The 18459-nt window shown below is 46.8% G+C and overlaps 2 protein-coding genes across 3 annotated transcripts in view; both read right to left on the minus strand.

The window, feature by feature from the left end:
• Cabin1 (calcineurin binding protein 1) overlaps positions 1-8207 on the minus strand; it is a 130078-nt gene extending 121871 nt beyond the window's left edge. For both annotated transcript variants that reach the window (XM_038341128.1, XM_038341127.1), the window contains exons 1-4: positions 7898-8207; positions 2236-2310; positions 1516-1608; positions 981-1094 (exon numbers count right to left, since the gene is read on the minus strand). In XM_038341128.1, coding sequence (XP_038197056.1) covers positions 981-1094; positions 1516-1608; positions 2236-2238 — 210 coding nt within the window. In that variant the 5' untranslated portion in view covers positions 2239-2310; positions 7898-8207. The remainder of the gene's footprint in view (positions 1-980; positions 1095-1515; positions 1609-2235; positions 2311-7897) is intronic.
• A 7187-nt stretch (positions 8208-15394) lies between these two features.
• Positions 15395-18447, minus strand: LOC119822640 (D-dopachrome decarboxylase). The gene is made up of 3 exons (XM_038342094.1): positions 17694-18447; positions 17197-17372; positions 15395-15669 (listed from the first exon to the last, which is right to left on the minus strand). The coding sequence occupies exons 1-3, from the start codon at positions 17799-17801 to the stop codon at positions 15597-15599; spliced, it is 357 nt and encodes a 118-aa protein (XP_038198022.1). The 5' UTR covers positions 17802-18447; the 3' UTR covers positions 15395-15596.
• Between the last annotated feature and the right edge of the window lie 12 nt (positions 18448-18459).

Here is an 18459-nt window from a genome sequence, read left to right on the forward strand (position 1 = left end):
CTCCTTTCCGCCCCTGCTGCTGTATCTCAGGTTCTCAGTATAGCTGGAAATGTTTATCAGTTCTGACAAACCAATCCAGTCAGTCCCCCTACTCTGGGACAAGGGTGGAGAGGCTTCCTGGGGTGAGCAGGCAGGACCTAAAGGACCTAAAGTTTTTCCCCAGAAAAACTGACTCCTGACTCTGAACCACCAAATAAGCTACTTCAACCAAAGAGCTGCTGTGGGTAAACTCTGTAATACAAGGACAGTAATTCCTAGCCTAGACAGCAAATGTGAACATGAGATCAAAGAGCATAAGGATTATAAACATCTTTAACATAAAAAGTTAGTTCACTGATGCTTTTATAGCAGTGACTTAAAAACATTAACTCTTCCAAGAAATGACTGAATAAAAACTATTGCCAGAGCCGGGCGGTGGTGGCACACAACTTTAATCCCAGCATTTGGGAGGCAGAGGCAGGCAGATCTCTGTGTTTTCTAGACCAGCCTGGTCTACGGAGTGAGTTCCAGGACAGCCAGGGATACACAATGAAACCCTGTCTTTAAACTACACCCCTTCCAAAAAAAACGTGTCTGGCCATAGTGATACATACTTTTAATCATAACATTCAGCAGGCAGAGATAGGCAAAACTGTTAGTTAAAGGTCTGTCTACATAGAGAATTTCAGGCCAACCAGCACTCAGGAGGTAGGAGTAGGACAATCAGTTCAAGGCTAGCTTTGGCTACACAGCATGTTCAAGACTAGCTTAAAGTACATGAGATCCTGTCTCAAAAAGAAAAAAACTAAAGCCAAACACACATGCACACATACATGTACACATGTGTAAAACAAAAGACAGACAACACTGAAAAGCACTGGGCAGGGTGTTCCATGCCCACATTCCCAGCATCCAAGAAAGCCCTGAGTTTCAGGCTAGCCTAGACTTCCAAGTTGAGACTCTTCTCTCAAAAACCACAGCCCAGCCTACCAGTGCCTCACCTCCCGCAGCAGGCGCGCCTCCAGGAGCTCATGGTAGGCCTTGGCAGACTCCTCAAACCTGTCATGTTTCTGTAGATCCAGGGCCTTGTGGTATAAGGCAAAAGCCTCTGCTTCCTGCAAACCAAGATAGGAGATGGTTCACACCACACAAAAGTTGATCCATTTAAACAAAAACTCTGTAACAGGAAGGCTGTGAGTCACTGCCAAGTTAACTGTCAGCCACAGCCGCTACAGCAAAAGAAATGCTATGCTATTCAGTGTCCAGACCTCATTACTGGGGGAAAAAAGAGTCCCTTTCGGGCACACACAGAGAAACACAGCACCACTAAGTGTGGGCAAGAGGCAGCAACACAAAGGGCAGAATAGATAGCTCTCGAGCATGGCTACTTCCAGAGTGAAGAAGTCCAACACGAGGTGAAGCCAGACACCGTCACAATGCAATCTCCCCTTACAACTCCGTTAAGGAGATGCCTGAATTCATTTAAAATGAGCAGCAAGGTGCACCTCAGAGGAAGATCTTTGAGTACATACATACCTGGGCCTCCTTTGTCTGGATTTTGTGGCTCTTAAAGCTTCCTTCATGGTCATCCTCAATTGTGGAGCTGGCATTTAAGGCTGCAATTCGAATCTAGAAACGTTCAGAGGAAGAGCAGCGTAGTGCTCAGATGAATACAATTCTGCTTCCAAACATATTCTAGACTGCTATGAAAAGCTATGGAGAAATGAACCACCAACAATCACCCAGAGGTAAAGACTAGAATAAGAATTTGTCTGTGGGACGATGCCAATCAGTATGCAAAGTAAACCCTGGATACTGCCCACCACAAAATGAACAGAGGCTGGGGGTACCCAGCTTCTACTTAACACAGTACAAGACCTGTATATTAGAAAAACAATCCCAGCTATGCAGTGGCGGCACACACCTTTAATCCCAGCACTTGCGAGGCAGAGGCAAGTGGACCTCTGTGAGTTTGAAGTCAGCCTGGCCTATGAAGTGAGTTCCAGGGCAGCCAGAGCTGTTACAGAGAAACCCTATCTCGACAAACAAAACAGAAAGAATAACGATCCCAAAGAAACACGTCAGTCTTCTGTCTTTCCTACTAATATGACTGAAGCCCTAAAGCAACAGCCAGTCAGTATCCTCACCCACAGGTGTACCAGCAGTGTTCCTGGCAGCACAAGGAAAATGCCCCTTCCTCCCAGGTACAAAGCGACAACACTGTCCCCAACAACTTGGGCAGGCATTAGCTCTTACCATATTTAGAGATTCAGCACCACCACGGAGGATCAGTTCCCATTACTGGTAGAGGATGTGCCAGTCCATAATCTCCTAAAAAGAAAACAGGACCAAGGGGTTCAGGAAGAACCAGGAACAGCACAGTGCTAGGACCCACCTGTGTCTTAGAAATATGGGAAAAACAGAATTAGAGGAAGGCAAACCAGTCTGAAGGCTGTAAAAGACAATGGGGATGGCAGAATGTGGTGATATTAGAACTTCTATGTTGTTCCTGAGAATATAAAACAGCCCCTCTGGAAAACACACTGGCAATTCCTCAAAACACCAAACAGAATCTGCATGTAGTCTGAAAGTTCTACTCCTATGTATTTACTCAGAAGAAAATATGTTCACACAAAACTTGCTCATGAATGGTTATTCCTAAGAGCTAAAAGGAAGAGTCACCACAACACCCACAAACTGATAAACAAATAAAATGGGGAAAGTCCATGAAAGAACATTATCCATTCACAAAAGAATAATATTGTGATACATGCTACAACATGAAGGTATCTGTAGAACTAAGCAAAAAAAAAAAAAAAAAAAAAAAAAAAAAAAAAAAGATGCCAAACACAAAGTCAACACTGTCTGGTTCCAGTTATGTGATGTGTCTGGAATAGACAGAATGGACCGGGAGGCAGGGAGAATGTTGAGATCCGGCTGTGTCCTGCTTGTTCTAAGTCTATATTATGTAAAATTCTGGTTCTTCAGGCTGTGCCTTGTCCTCAGAGCCTCTATTTTACAAGCAGCTTTGGACTCCATCTTGAGTATGGAGGATGACTACATACATGTGGACATGGGAATCGTCCATCTGTGATGTGGGTTCTCTCTGTATATGTGTTGCTTTTATTGGTTAATGAGTAACTCTTCCTTGGCCGACGGCAGGGCAGAATATAGCCAGGCTGGAAGAGATATATAGAAAGAGTAGGCAGAGTCATACGGACGCCATGTAGTTACAGAAGCAGAAAGACTCCAGAATCTTACCAGTAGGCCACAGCCTCGTACTGACACACAGAATAATAGAAATGGGTTAGTTTAAGTGATGTAATTAATATAATTTCTGTGTGATTCTTTGGGTCTGGGTGGCTGGGAAACGAATGAGCAGTCTCCAGCTACATATTTGCTCAGCAGCACCCACAGCCCAGACCGACAAATGACTATTCCTGGGAGTAGAAAGGTTGCCAGACTATAAATGTATCGGGTGAACTGGGCCTGTAGGAGCACATGGACATATTAAAATTTTGTCAGGAAACTAGGACCAACAACTTACTGGACATGCCAGACTAAGGAAAAGCACTGGCAACAGTGCCCACAACGCATCATCTGGCCATCGGGTGTGGGCATCAGAGCTGACAGGCAGGCAACTCCAGTTTTCCCAGGAGCTTCAGCTCAGCCATGTCCCAGCTGCTGACAGAACCTACCTAACTGCTGCTGCCTGTGCTAGCTGCTCTCCTGTTTGTCCATCTGGACCCAGTACTGCCCTTTCCCCTCTGCAAACAGACTCACGTCTGCAGCTCTGCTCTCAAACCCACAATCAACAGCATTCTGGCTCACAGCAGCAACAGCTTCCCCACAGGTGAACCACTCTTTGCATTTCCATCGGCTTTCCTACTTCTCAGGACCTCCAAAACACTCCTCAAACTCTGCTGAGGCCTCTTGCCCCTGGACAGCAATTCTGGAGAGAGAGGAGGTCAGGGACACAGAGAGAGAATTCACTCTTCTGGACTCAGGGTACTTTGCCTGCATAGCTACATACCAGAAGACATAAGATTCTCATAGATGGCTGTGAGCCACCATGTGGGTGCTGAGAATTGAACTCAGGACCTCTGGAAGAGCAGCCAGTGCTCTTAACCTCTGAGCCATCTCTCTAGCCCCGGATTCAGAGTACTTTGAATGTTGCTTCCTCCAGAAAGAGGGTTCTCCTGTAAGCCTTGCTTTCTGCCTGTAGGCTGAGAGAGGGCAGTGAAGTAGCCAGCACACAAGATTTTTCCTTGTGCATGGCTAAAACCACAGTGATTTCCTAACAACTGGACATTTTACATGCATGAAGTAGGAATTGGGGTGCTGCACCCAGTGTTTGTTTCCTCTTCTCTTCTGAAGAGGAGTGAAGGAGACTCTTGGCCAGAGGCAGTTCTTGTATGGAGATAGTCACCATCACAAACTGTGTAATCTGTAATGTGTAGCCTAAAGTTAATATTAGGAACTAACACTAGAATAAAGAATCTGTGTTTACTTCAGTCAGGGTCATCAAAGAAAGTGGGGATATCTGGAAAACTGGTGCCACTGAAACTGCCATACCTTGTGAATTTAATGTTATTCTATTATCACTTATTACTTTATTACTGTTGTTGTTCTGGTGCTGTGGAAAGACAAACATCTGCATCTATGTTTCTGACACAGTGTGCTCAAAACAGAGAAGGGTTCTGTAGTTTGAGTGGTATTTATCCCCTCCAGAAGTCATACTGAAGTCTGGTTCCCAATGTAACAGTGTTAAGAGACAATAGAGCTGGACTGGAGAGATGGTTCAGCACTGAAGATCCCTTAGCTCTTACAGAATACACAAGCTCGGTTCCCAGCACCCAAGTCAGGCAACTCACAACCATCTGTAAGTCCAACTCCAGTCAATGTAGCATCCTCTTCTGGCTCCCAGGGCCCCCTGCATTCATGGGCACATACATACACACATAACTGGAGATAAGAAATCTTATGTCTGTGCACACAGACCAGCTAGTCTGGTGTACACAGCAGAGAACAAGAGACCTGGATTCCAAGACAAAGTGAAGGGCCAGTGAGATGACTCAGCCTGGAAATGCACAAGCTTGACAACCAGAGTTCAATCCCCAAAACCCACATAAATGTGGAAGAGAAAAACCTCTATGGAGCTGTCTTCTGACCTCTACATGTATGCTATGGCATGTGTACATCCAACCCAACACACACACACACACACACACATACACACACACATACAAGCTCACACATGCAAATAAAATAAAGTTTATAAAAATCAAATCAATCGGATGGAGAGATGGCTCAGCAGGTAAAGGTGCTTCCCATGTAAGCCTCACAGCCCATGTTCAATCTCTGAAGCCCACAGAGGTGGAAGGAGAGAACCAACCCCCCCCCCCCAAATTTTATTCTAAGCTCCATACACAAACACCACACACACAGTAGTATTTTAAATTATTATTCATTCATTCATTTACTTATTTATGCGTATGGGTATTCTGCCTGTATGTATGTCTCTGTGCCACACGTGTGCCTGGTACCTGCAAAGGCCAGAAAAGGACATCAGATCCCGAGACTGGAGTTACAAACGGTTGTGTTGTGAGCTGTTATGTAGGTGCTGGAATCTAATCTGGGTTTTCTGGAAGATACTCAATGCTCTTAACCATTGAGACATCTCTCTAGCTCCAATAATGGTTTTAATTTAAGAAGGCGGGGGGGTAAAAGGCAAGAACCAACACCCAAGGCTGCCCTCTAACCTCCACATCTTTACTATGGCAAGTGCACACACACACACACCTTTCCATAAACATTATTAAAACCAAGACAGTTCTGATCAAAGGCTGTGATTAAGGAGGGCTGAGGCGATTCCATCGAGAAAGTGGTTGCTGTGCAAATCTGAGGACCTGAGCTCAGAGTCCCCCGTGCATTTGCAGGCCTAGAACTAAGGAACAGAGACAGGAAGACCCCTGGAACTCTCTGGCCAGACAACTGATAAGTTCTGGTTCGATGAGAAAAGTAACCAAAAAAAAAAAAAAAAAAAAAAAAAAAACTTCTAGATAAAAACAAACCAAAGTAAAAGAAATGTAACAAAATATAAAAATGAAAACATGATTAAGTCATATTAAAAGTTAGACAATTATTTCCATATTTATTTCCATATGGAGACAGCTTAGCACTTAAAAGCACTGGCTGCCCTTCGGGGAACCCAGGTTGAGCTCACTTATCAGGTAGCTCACAACACCTGAAACCAAATTCTAGAGCATCCAGTGCCCTCTTCTGACCCCTGCAGGCACTGTATGCTCATGATGCACATACAGATAAGCGGCTACACACAAATGTTTTAAAATAAACTTTTTAGTTTAAAAACATCTAACAAAATTTAATACCTATAAACAAGAAAAACACTTGAAGAAAATGGGAACTGAAGGATGTTTTCTTATCATGATAAAAAAAATATATAAATACCTTGGTCCTAAATCCAAAATACTATTAATGGAGAAACACTACAAACACTTCTATTGATATCAGGACTAAAGCCAGGATAGCCACCATCTCTGCTAGGATGATCAGCCAATGCAATGAGAACAGGAAAAGCAAACTGAGGTTTAAGAGTAGGTATGAAAGCCAGGCTTAATCTCAGCATTGTAACCTCAGCATCGGGAGGCTAAGGCAGTAGAACTGGGGACTCAAGTCCAGCATGTGCTACATGGCAAGATCCTATCTCAAAAAAATTAAGAATTGAATAAAAAGTAAAAGTATTACTAATTGCTGTGCTGACAATACAGCAATAAAATACCTTAAAAAAAAAACAAACCTTTAAGCCCATAATCAATGGCAAATTTATACACTAATAAAAGAACTCAGTGAAGTAGCAAAGTATACCATTAGTACCAAGCCAATTAGTATGGAGCTGGAGCATGGTTTAGATGATTGAACTTGAGTTCAATCCCCGGAACCTACACAAAGGTGGAAAGAGAGAACCAGCTCCACAGGTTTTCCTCTGACCTCCACACTAGTGCTTGTGGCAACCATGCCCCCCACACAAAAAATAATCTGTCAATCCGTTAAATAGTTTTCCTGTTGTTTTTTCAAGCTGAAAGTGGTCGCCTTTCATCCCAATAGTCAGGAAAAAGAGGCAGCTGAGGACCACTGCAAGTTCAACACCATCCTGGTCTTTTTTACATAGCAAATTCCAGGTCAGACAGGACTACATAATGAAATCCTGTCTCAAGGCAGAGGGCGTAAGCTCTGACCGTCCTGGAACTCACTATATAGACCAAGGTGGCCTTGAACGCAGAGATCCAGAGTACAGTCACCCCAAATCTAAAAAAACCATTAAAAGTATTGCCAGTCTTATTAAATTTAAAACATATCGACAAGAGTTTGTGGGTCCCTAAAGGAGATCACTCTAAATATTCTATTTCTAAACAAAGTAATGAACCACATAGAAGGAACCTTAGCTACATGGAGTTCAGCTGTCCACATTCATGACCTGTAAGAAGTCAAGTCTTGTGCCGGGCGGTGGTGCTTGCACGCCTATAATCCCAGCACTCGGGAGGCAGAGGCAGACGACCTCTGAGTTCGAGGCCAGCGTAGTCTACAGAGCGAGTTCCAGGGCAGCCAGGGCTGTTACACAGAGAAACCCCGTCTCGAAAAGCCAAAAAATTCGTCTTGAAGAGCTGAGCAGACCCCAAATCCACAGGTGCAGAAACCGGGACTATTAGAAATAGAATATTTAGAGTGATCTCCTTTAGGGATCCAGGTGAAGTCGATCAACCTCCTTCCTCCGGGGCGGCTTGTCAGCGGAACAGCTGCAGCCGGTGGAAGCCGCTCCGGGAACTTTAAAATCATTGAGAAACCTTCCGTCTGCGTCCGTTTCCACCCGCGTAAACCGCACTAATACCACACTCACCTCGCTGGGCTGCTGTGAAGGTGAGTGAAAGGACGCACAGAAAGGGATGGCTTCGCGCCGCTGTCACCGTGAGCCACCCGGCGCACCTCGGGCCGGCGGCGGGAGTCGCACGGAGGAGCCGGCACGGGCAGGAGGCCCGGTCCCGAGCCGGCGAATCTCCGGTCTCGCTTCGGCCCCGCGCCGGTGAGGATGCGGAGAGCCGCGGCCTTCTCGCGTGGTTCCGCCTCCTGGCGCTCACCGCAGCCGAGCGCACGCACACCCCGCGGCCACCCGCAAACCTGACTCCCCGGAACTCGCCCGGCGTCTCCACGGCAACGGCCTGAGCACCCAGACTCCTGCGCGCCGCACGTTCAACAAGGAACGCTTTCATTGGTTGGGGTGCCGGCCTTGACAGCCAATCGGCATGGGCGCTCGCGCCGTTGCTGTCTGAGCGGATTCGCAGGCGCCCTGGAGACTGTGCTGTGTCTCTGTGATTCCCACGCGTGGGGGCGCTAGCTGGTTACTGTTCCTGTGCAAGAGTCCTGAGCTCCTGCAAGACTTGCTTCTTTTTTTTTAAAAAAAAATATGCATTGGTGTGAAGGTGTCCGATCCCCTGGAACTGGAGTCACAGACAGGTGTCAGCTGCCATGTGAGTGCTGGGAATTGAACTCGGGTCTTTCTGGAAGAGCAGTCTGTGCTCTTAATCGCTAAGCCCATCTCTCCAGCCCCAATTGTTCTTTTTAAGACTGTCTTACACCTCGGTCCCAGCTACCCTCGAACTTGTGGCTGCTTCCGTCTCGGACTACTGACGTTACTGGTCAACGCCACCACATACTACCTACCCCTTGCAGCGTTTATAAAGCGAGAGTTTATAGACTAGGGCTCCCGCAGTCACTATAAGAAAGGCATTCCTTGGGGGCTGGAGAGATGGTTAAGCGGTTGAGAGCGCTGGCTGCTCTTCCAGAGGACCTGAGTTCAATTCCCAGGAACCACATGCTGGCTCACAACCATCTATAATGGGATCTAATGGCCTCTTCTGGCATGCAGAGCACTCATACAGAAAATATAAATAAATTTTTTAAAAAGGGGGGAGTAGAAAGATGGCTCAGCAGTTAAGAGCATTGCCTGCTCTTCCAAAGGTCCTGAGTTCAATTCCTAGCAACCACATGGTGGCTCACAACCATCTATAATGAGGTCTGGTGCCTTCTTCTGGCCTGTAGGCATACATGCAGACAGAATATTGTATACAGAATAAATATATATATATATATATATATATATATATATATATATATATATATATATATATATATTTAAAAAAGAAGAAGAGGAAAAGGAAGAAGGAGGAAGGAAGAAGAAGAAAAAGAAAGGCATTCCTACCAAAGACCCAGGGCAGGTGTCCTCAAGGTAATAGAAACGTAGAAAAATGCAGGTAGGACTAGATAGGGAGCTGGAACTTTCTCGGTCGTTATAATGCCCTGGTCTGGAACTTGGTAATTTATACCAGGCTAACCTCAAATTCACAGATATGTGCCAGCCTTTGTCTCCCAAGGCAGAGATTAGAGATATGTACCAAGGCCAGGCTGAAAGACTTAGAAACCCAAATGGTTTAAAGCAAAAGGGCGGGGAGCAGACCCAGTTCAGAAAGGTACAAGTGTTTTCGGGCCTTGGCTTGAAAAACCTCCCGTCCAAAGTCTCCTGAAAAGGGCCCACTATAGGAGAGGTTAGTCTCTTGAGAGTTAATAAAACACTTCAGGAGGCACGCCTTCAATCCCAGCATTTAGATAAAGGCAAGCAGATCTCTGTGAGTTCAAGGCCAACCTGGTCTACAAAGTGAGTTCCAGTACAGCTAAGGCTGTACTCTTGAAAAACAAAAACAAACAAAAAACAAACAAAAAAAACCCTAGTAGCAGTAAGAATCATGCTAAATAATTCAATCAGTCCAGTACTAAGGAAAAAACGCATTATTAATATGACAGGAAATTAAAAATATATTATCAACTTTTACTTCAGAGAAGTATAGACTGCGAGAAGGGAAGAAGGGGTGGACAGAACACATAAATATTAAAATTACAGTATTAAAATTGTGTAAATAGTAGGTCATGGTAGTGCAAACCTCAGCCTGTGCAGAGGCTGGGACAGAAGGATCACTTCAAGTTCCTGGCCAGCCTGGTTTACACAGAAAATTCAGACAAGTCGGGGCCACATAGAAAGATCCTTTTTCAAAAATATAGAGCACGGATTAAATGCTTATGGGATCCAATTTCCATCACTCCATTCTTGAAAACTAGATTTGAGTAAAAACTTTGATAAGGACCCCATGCAGGGATATGCATGGCAAGGGTCCAAAGGGGAAAACAATATTGATCATACCTGAGCCTCAAACAGAATGCAAAGACAGGAGCCACCTTGGGGTGGGGAGAATATTGGAGAAGTAGTGAGAGGCCAGTCCACACAAGCCAACATACAGTATCATTCACTATGGCTGAATTGGTAGATCTAATATGGTCAGATCATTGCCTTTTGGTCTGGCTGAAAGAGCCATCCCGGGCTGTTATATAACTATTCTCAAAATTGGAACATCCCCTCTTAGAGAGAAGATGGCTCACAGGTCTCGGAAACTATATGAGGCTTGGTCAGCTTCTGAAACTTAGAAGATTCACAACCCTCCTTCTGTCCTGGTTAGCTGCATCTTGCTTTATTAAGTTGAACTGCAAATTGTTTTGCTTGTTAGCTTGACACAGCTGGAGTTATCTGGGAAGAATAATCTCAACTGAGACCATGCCTCCATCAGAGTGGCATATAGGCAAGTCTGTAGGTGATTTTCTTGGTTAATAATTGGTGAAGGAGGGCCCAGGCCACTGTGGGTAATGCTCCAACTAGGCAGGTGGTTGTAGGTTGTGTAAGAAAGCAAGCTGAGGAAGCCATGGGCATCATGGTCTGTGCTTCATTTCTGGCCTCCAGGTTCCTGTCTCCGGGTTCCTGTCTCCGGGTTCCTGCCTCCGGGTTCCTGCCTCCAGTTCCTGCCTTCAGGTTCCTGCCTTCAGTTTCTGCCCCGACTTTATTTCATGATGGACTGCGACTGTAAGGTAGAAGGTGAAATAAATCCTTTCCTCTCCAAGTTGCTTTTTGTCGTGGTTTTTTTTTATCCCAGCAATAGAAAAGCAAACTGAGACACCTTCTGAAAGTTAGATGAGGGGTAACAACGACTAGGAAGAGGAGACTTTCGTGGCAGCCAGGCTGCCTGTACATCGGACAGGGAGCTCTGGGAATACGGCTTTTTGAGTGGTCACGCACACTGGGTCGGCTTCTCGGTGTTGCATCTGCATTTGAGTTGCTCGTGCTCTGGAAGCAAACCCCCACCCACACTCACACAAGCCACTTTCCTTCGTCTGTCATTAATGTGGGGTGAATAGACATCTATTAATGTCCCCCCAGGAAAGGTCAGGTGCCATCAGGTCTGTAACTTAACATTCAACCTGTAAACATCTCTTAAGCTACTTCAGCCATCAGGATACCTGGGCAGAAGGACTGAGTGCAGAAACAACTGGACAGTAAGGTAGGAGGGACTCTGCGTCTACATTTTGTGAAAGGCTTCAGCCGTGCTCAAGTAAGAACACAGCAGAAACAGGAAGGTTCTATTGGTAGCTGATTTTAGCAACTATGTATACTCTACAGACTAAGATTCTCAAGTTGATGTTTCATTGGCACACACTAATAATATAGATCATTAAATGTCTGTTCAGGAAAACAGTACCAAGCAGTGTTCAGGTCATGGCTGTCAACTGCATCAACATTTGGAAAAGCAACTGAGATGCAAAGATACTATAAGCCTTTCCCACTTGACTCTGAACACTGGAATACAAAGGCAAAACAGGACATGTAAATGGGTCAAGAAGGCATTTCTACAGAGTCCAAACTGATAATCAGGGAGCCTGTATAAGTCTGCATATATGTTGTGGTTGTGTACCTTGGTTTTCTTGTGGGACTCCTAACAGTGAAAGCAGGGCTGTCTGACTCTTGCCTACTTTGGGAACTCTTTTCCTCCTACTGGGTTGCCTTGTCTAGCCTTAATATGAGGAGAGGTACCTAGTCTTATTGCAACTTGATATGCCATGTTTGGTTGGTATTCCTGGGAGGCCTGTCATTTTCTGAAGGGAAACTGAGAAGTGAATCAGAGGAGAGGGGAAGTAGCAGGGAGGAGAGGAAACTGTGGTTGGGATGTAATATATAAGAGACATGGCATCCCTTCAGTTTCCAGTAGCAGGCATGCATTCCCATTCGTGTTCTTAGAGGGACCAGAGGAGGTCCCGAAAACCCAGCCAGCCCTGTTTCCTGGCCATTACAGCACTCTGTGAAGACTGAATGCCCCAGGTCATCCAAACCAGAGTACAGGAACCTCGGGATAGCAAGGTGTTCAGAAAGTTTCAGGCAAGACTAACTAACTGTACTAGCCTAGAAGTGGCTACAGAGAACATAACTCTCCAGGCTGAGTCTTTCGCCTCCCAAGTCAAGTCAAAGCCATGAAAACAGAAAACATACCACTTTTATTATCAAATAAGCCCACTTTTCATAAGCCAAATCCACTGCCCATGATGGCTCAGAATGCCAAGGAAGGAAGTGATGAGGTAAAGAACTCGTGTTAAGTGAGTTCTCTTTGTTTGACCTAGGAATGGGCAACAACCGCTGTGAGGTCACTAGCATTTCTGCATGGAGCGGTACCCAAAATTGACATCTATCCATCTCATTCTGCTAGGAGGTGTTTTGGGGAGGAGCATCCAGCTCACAGATGCTATCAACCCTTTGTTCCAACTGTAAGAAAGTTAACAGAGAGATGGCTCAGCGGTTAAGAGCACTGGCTGTCCTTCCAGAAGACTGGGGTCCAATTCCCAGCACTCACATAACGGCTCAGAGCCTTCTTTAAGTCCTGTCCCAGGGAATCCAACATCTCCTGGCCTCTGAGGTTACTGGGCAAGTAAATGGTACATAGTCATACATGGAGTAAAACTCCCATACACAAAAGAAAGGAAGGAAGAATGTTAACCACCCCATTTGCAGAGAGACAGACACTCTCTGTGCCTGGCTTGGCTGCTAATGTGCCAAGGCTCGGGCTCCATCTGAGCAGACACCCACAGGAAGACCTGCTGTCCATGATGCTACCACACGGTGGCAGTGTCAAGAACCCTTCCACTTGCATCTGGGCTGGTGCTCCCCCATCTTTCAAGTGACTTTGAGAATGAGTCACAGTCCTAAGTCCTGATTAGATGAAGGTTCATACCACATACCCCTTAAGGGGCACTACCCCAGTTCACCATAATAGCTATGCCACAGGGTTTTAACAAGTTTACCTCCATCTCAAAGTCAGACAGCTTTACACTCTGCGGAAAACGAGCACCAATCCCCGAAGCGGTGCAGAGAAAGCTCTCTCTCCCTGCCAGCTTTGGTGGCCAGCTGTTTGCCAGGGAACGGGTGGAACTAAGTTCCCTTGGCCATTTTACCCAAAGCCTTAAGTTATTTCTCTGAAGACCGGCCACCGAGGAGCAACAGTAGCCAAACAAGGGGACAATACTCTTCCAAGAAACAGCTAAAGCACTCTGCATTAGCCGTCTTTTCTCCGTAAAATCTCCCACTTCCATACATTATTGAAACGTCTCTTTGCTTGTTCCTAATATGGATGTTTTTTCACCTAATAACTGTTTAGGGAATAATGTCTATAGCCAACTGTGATTTCTATTTTTTTTTTTTCACTCACTTGAAAATATTTCCAGGTAGCCCAGAGTATGTAAAAACATAAGGGACAGGACTAACTCCTGGAAGCTCAGGGTGCAAGGCACACGGGGAGACTGCCAGGCCTTGGTTTCAGCGCCGTGACACAAGGTGGTTGGTTAGGTTTGGCTGTCTCTGGCTTTTAAGGACCCAGTGTTCTAAAGCCCTAGATTTTTTTTTTTTAACAGGAAGGAGTATTCCCTGGGAGGTATGCCTGTGCCCACCGTCACCATGACTTGCCCTGTGCCACGCAGGCCTGGTACAGCAACTCTGCAGCCATCCAAAGGGCTTAGGACTATAGATCTGGAGGTATTAGTGGTCAGGGGCCTTCCTTGGTGCTGTGGCTTAGATATGGTAGGTAGAATGTCAACACTGGGGAAATGCAGTGGGAAGAGAAGGTACCCTGGTCATTCTCCAGCCATCTTGGGGGGGGGGGGGGTTTCATCTCCATATGGTGCAGAGGAAGAAAGAAGCTGGAAGGGTAGGCAATTTGCCAAGGGTCGCATATCAATGCACTGGGCCATTCCATCATCTGATCTCAGGATGTCACAAAAGAAACAAAACCTCATGAAGGACTTGGATCCATTCCCGCCATCTCCCTAGAACAGACAGAGCTAGCAGCAATGCTTCTGACCCCCTCACTCTCCTGGGGTGAGAACATCCTCTTAGGTAACAAAAGGCCACTGCTACCTACCCTCTGGGAGTTCCTAGACTCTCTCATTCCTCTTCAAGAGACTCACACCTCACATCTGGTCAATGGCCTCTCGTTCACATAGTTGTTAGAATATGCTCTGTGAATTGGACTCTGTTCCGGAGGTGTTGTATGGTCTCAGTACAGGATACTGTCTCCATCAGCCACATGCCCAGAGGCTGACTTTGTCTCCCATTATCCCCCACATCTATGGCCAATACTTCTGCAAACCCTACAGCAAGCACATGTTCCACATCACTCAGCCAGCTGCCCTCACCTCACACTACACATCAGAAGCTTCCTCACTCCAGCATGGGAAGTATGCTAAACTACAGGGGAGCCCAAAGGGTCTCCAAGGCAGAGCTTTCAGTGAGAGGAGCCAGCAGCATCACTCACGAAGAGCAGGCCTAGGCAAATATCACTGGAAACTAACTTTAAGAGCATACAGGATAAAAAGCGTAATGTGAAGTTTCATCGGTGTCTAAAGATGAGGATAGCCAACCATCTAACCATGCAGGGGTATCTACGGGTTATAAGCGGTAAGCTCTGCATAGAACATATGGAAAAGAAGAGACGGAGACTCCTTTGGGCTCCTCACTCCGCCTGTAGAGTCTGAAATACAAAGCCATGTAGATGGGAAGTGGGAATAGCAGCTGTTCCGTTCCTAGTGGAAGGAATTGCATCTCTGGACCTGGCATGATAGCAGATATTACATTCTCCACATTTGGCATCAACAAGACTCAAGGAACACAGTAAAGCCCCTGGGTTGGTCCCTGAAATGCAGCCCTATTCTCCAGGCCAGCTCTGCAGTCAACAATGATAGCCCAGGCCAAGGTAAGGATTGTCTTTCCATCCCTCCAGACCAGCTGCTCTCACGTCCCCAGTGGTCTGCACACGGGTGTGGAAAGCAGGCCTTCCAAGTGTCGGCACCCCAGATTTTAGCAAACATGAAACAGCAGCCCCGTGAACAGGAAGCACCCCATCCTTTGCCCTGATGAACAGATCACAACCTCGAGAGCATCCAGGATGCCAAGAGGGGTAACAGAAGCAGAGAAGCCATGTTGGGGTTACACTCTCTTTGTTTATTTGACCTCATCTTTATTCATGAGACTGGAGAAGAAAAACCAAAGTGTGCAGTGAAGCCATAGACACATGTACAAAGGAGGTATCCGGCAGTGGTGTCTACCCAGCCACAGTCTGCCAGGAAGCCTCTCTAGAGGGCTCTGGACAGGCTCAGCAGGCGCCCTGGATTCTTTGTTTCAATCATAGAAACGTCATGACAGTTCCTTTCTTTCCAATCTGCCAGGGCTCCAAGGGGATGAAGCGGATACATATCCTTCAGGAAGCAGAAAAAAAAAAAAAAAAAAAAGAGTCAAATCCTTGGCAAACTCCTCATCTGCCAACATCCGTGGCAGACATGCCAAGGTAAGATCTCAGGCCAGCCCACATCATAGGCATCCTATAGGGTATTTTACCAGTCTGCCCACCCCAGCTAATGATCCTTGCACTGAGACAGTCAGGTGCACAATGATGGCTGTACATAGGCCCAGGACAGACATAAATATACTTTGGTAAGTTTATTCTGTACACAGTTGCATATGTCAGGCTGTATATGGGCTAAGAGGGACAGTCCTCCTCCTAACTTCAGACTCCTCTAGGCATGCCCAGGGCACAGTTATTTCGTTTTTAACCAAAGTCCAGCTCAAAGCCAGGCAAAGGTCAACCCTGAGTCAAATCTGTGGAATTTGATTCATCAGAGATTTTTTTTAAGTGCTTAGTGATAGCCTGGCACCAGTGATAGGGGCGCTGTGCTCAGGGCTGACACACTCAGGTTCCCCTCTGAAAAGTTGGTCTAATGCAATGATCTACCCTCATGAAGATACCAAATCTGCACAGAAGCACTTGTAAGGATCAAACGCGGTAATGGGTGTAGCAATCCTGGTACATGCGGAGCTCGAGAGTGTTACAGTTAAAATGTATTTAACTGTCTCTAGAACTGAAGGATGGACTTTAAGCAGCCACCACAAGCAGTCATTACCAACTTTCCTGAGCCAAAAAGGACTCCATTCTGGAAGGTTCTTTCAAAATTTTCCCCATAGTGCCTCACAGACATGGACTCGGCTCAGGAATATGAGACCCTAACCCTGCTTCAGAGTGTAAGGTTGTTTTGTTTTGTTTTGTTTTTGTTGTTGTTTTGGGGTTTTTTTTTTGTTTGTTTGGTTGGTTTTGGATTTTGTTTTTGAGAGAAGGAAAGGGGGACACCTTCTTGTCAGAGAGGGAAGTCACTCAGCCTGACCCACTGCTTTTATGGAAGAGAAGGCTACAAATTGGAGATGGTTCAAGTCCAGATTTATCTGGGATCTCTTAGCTGTGGTAGCCCTCATATCAAGGTGTTTATAGCTACCTGGTCTTGTAGTTACCTGGTGACTCTCCTAGAACCTTATCTAGTCCAAAGTTCTTTGCCTCAGGACATAGCCAGATTCCCTCTGGAAAGTATCTCCCTGAAGACCAGACACCCTGGTTCAGAGACAGGGCAGAGGCCACAGTGGTTCTCAGGGTACCTGACCACATTCTCAGTACAAGCACGGAAGCACGGGGGATTCCCAAGCCATCCTTACTCGGCGCTAACAGGGATGGCTGCAGGTCTTCGAAGGAATCAAAACCTTACAACCATTCTAAGCAGCCACCGTTCCAGGGCCTAAGGAGCAGACGCATCTCCTTGCTCTAGGTCCTGGAGTGCTTTCTGGAACCAGCAGATAATGTGCCCCTCCCTCCCCCAACCTCATCCAGCGGGCGCGGAGTCAGGACCACTGCTCTGGCGGCTCAGCAGTCCCAGGTAAGTTCCCTCACTTGCCCTACATACCGGTCCTGGTCCAGGGCCAGCTCTTTGGTGAGGAACTCGAAGAAGCGGGAGCTGTGGCTGCGGTTCTGCTCTGCCGTGCCCACAACGCCGATGGAAGAGATCAGAAGCTGGACGCAGGGCTCTGTGTTTCCGTTCATCAATAAGGTCATGCCAGGCCGTAACGTCACACTCACGCGCTGCAAGGAGCATAAAAGTTAAATTCCTAAAGCTTGGGCAGGCCGGGCCTACCTCCGGGAACCGGGAAGCCAAAGTCTTAACGTGGGGGGTCTGAGGATGAGGGTTTGGGGCACTGGCCTAGGAACCCTGGAAGTCAGACACGTCAGGGTCACGCCTGGGATGGGCGACCAGGAAGGGACCTGGGAAGGGAGGATAGGACACGCAAGGTCAGAGGTTAGTAGGCGGGTGGGGTCTCTGGTGATAAGAGTAAGGGTCATTGGGAGGTCTGACCCCTAGCCCACAACTTCCGCTCGCCCAGGGCTCCCCCGACCCTAGCTCACGTCTTCGGGTTTGTCCAGGATGGCGGCGGTGGCCGAACACAGCCGCTTCTCTAGCCCTGCAGGTATGCGGCTAGCTGGCAAGTTCGTTTCCAACTCAATGAATGGCATGCTGGGGGGCGAGAGCGATCGCAAAGCGTCAACTGCGCGGAGAGAGCCGCCGGAGCCCGCGGAGGTTCCGGAAAGGGGGGCGGGGCGGGGCGTTGAGAGGGGGCTCAGCTAAGCTTCTCATTGGCCGGGCAGCGTCGGCAATTCTGGATTGGCTACCTGGGCTACTCCTCTTCTGTAATCACGTGTGCTGGCTCCAAATTACCCAACTCCTAGCTTCAGAGCCTTTGGCCCTCCCAGTCAGCAGGGGGCTCTGCTTCCCTCTGAGCGTCTCAGCTAAGCACCCACAATGCATACATTTCTGTAGACTTCATAGCGCCAGGCTGGCTTAAAGTTTCTTGAATGATTATGATTATTTCAAATTCAATATGGAATTCACTTCTTTTGAACAGTCTTGAGACCTGTGAGTGAGATGTGCTTGGGCAAGACCCTAGGACAAGGGCATCTCCAGTTGGACCTTAAACTACCTGAGTTTGTTAGCCTCTTCGGTGAGTGATGAGTCATTGTGCACTAGAGGGTAGCAGAACCATTTAAAACAAGGCAATCTGGCCGGGCAGTGGTGGAGTGTGCCTTTAATCATAACATTCAGGGGGCAGAGGCAGGTGGCGCTCTGAGCTCAAGGCCAGCCTGGTCTATAGCATGAGTTTCAGAGAAACCCTGT

The sequence above is a fragment of the Arvicola amphibius genome, chromosome 9 (assembly GCF_903992535.2).
Source record: "Arvicola amphibius chromosome 9, mArvAmp1.2, whole genome shotgun sequence".
NCBI lineage: Eukaryota > Metazoa > Chordata > Mammalia > Rodentia > Cricetidae > Arvicola > Arvicola amphibius.

What these genes read in the sequence shown, in the direction of transcription:
- LOC119822640 (XM_038342094.1), bottom strand. Translation starts at nt 17,801, where the DNA reads ATGCCATTCATTGAGTTGGAAACGAACTTGCCAGCTAGCCGCATACCT. An exon ending in TCCTGGACAAACCCGAAGAC is followed by an intron (nt 17,373 to 17,693) that starts GTGAGCTAGGGT and finishes TGCTCCTTGCAG; the next exon opens with CGCGTGAGTGTGACGTTACG. An exon ending in CTGGCCCTGGACCAGGACCG is followed by an intron (nt 15,670 to 17,196) that starts GTATGTAGGGCA and finishes TGCTTCCTGAAG; the next exon opens with GATATGTATCCGCTTCATCC.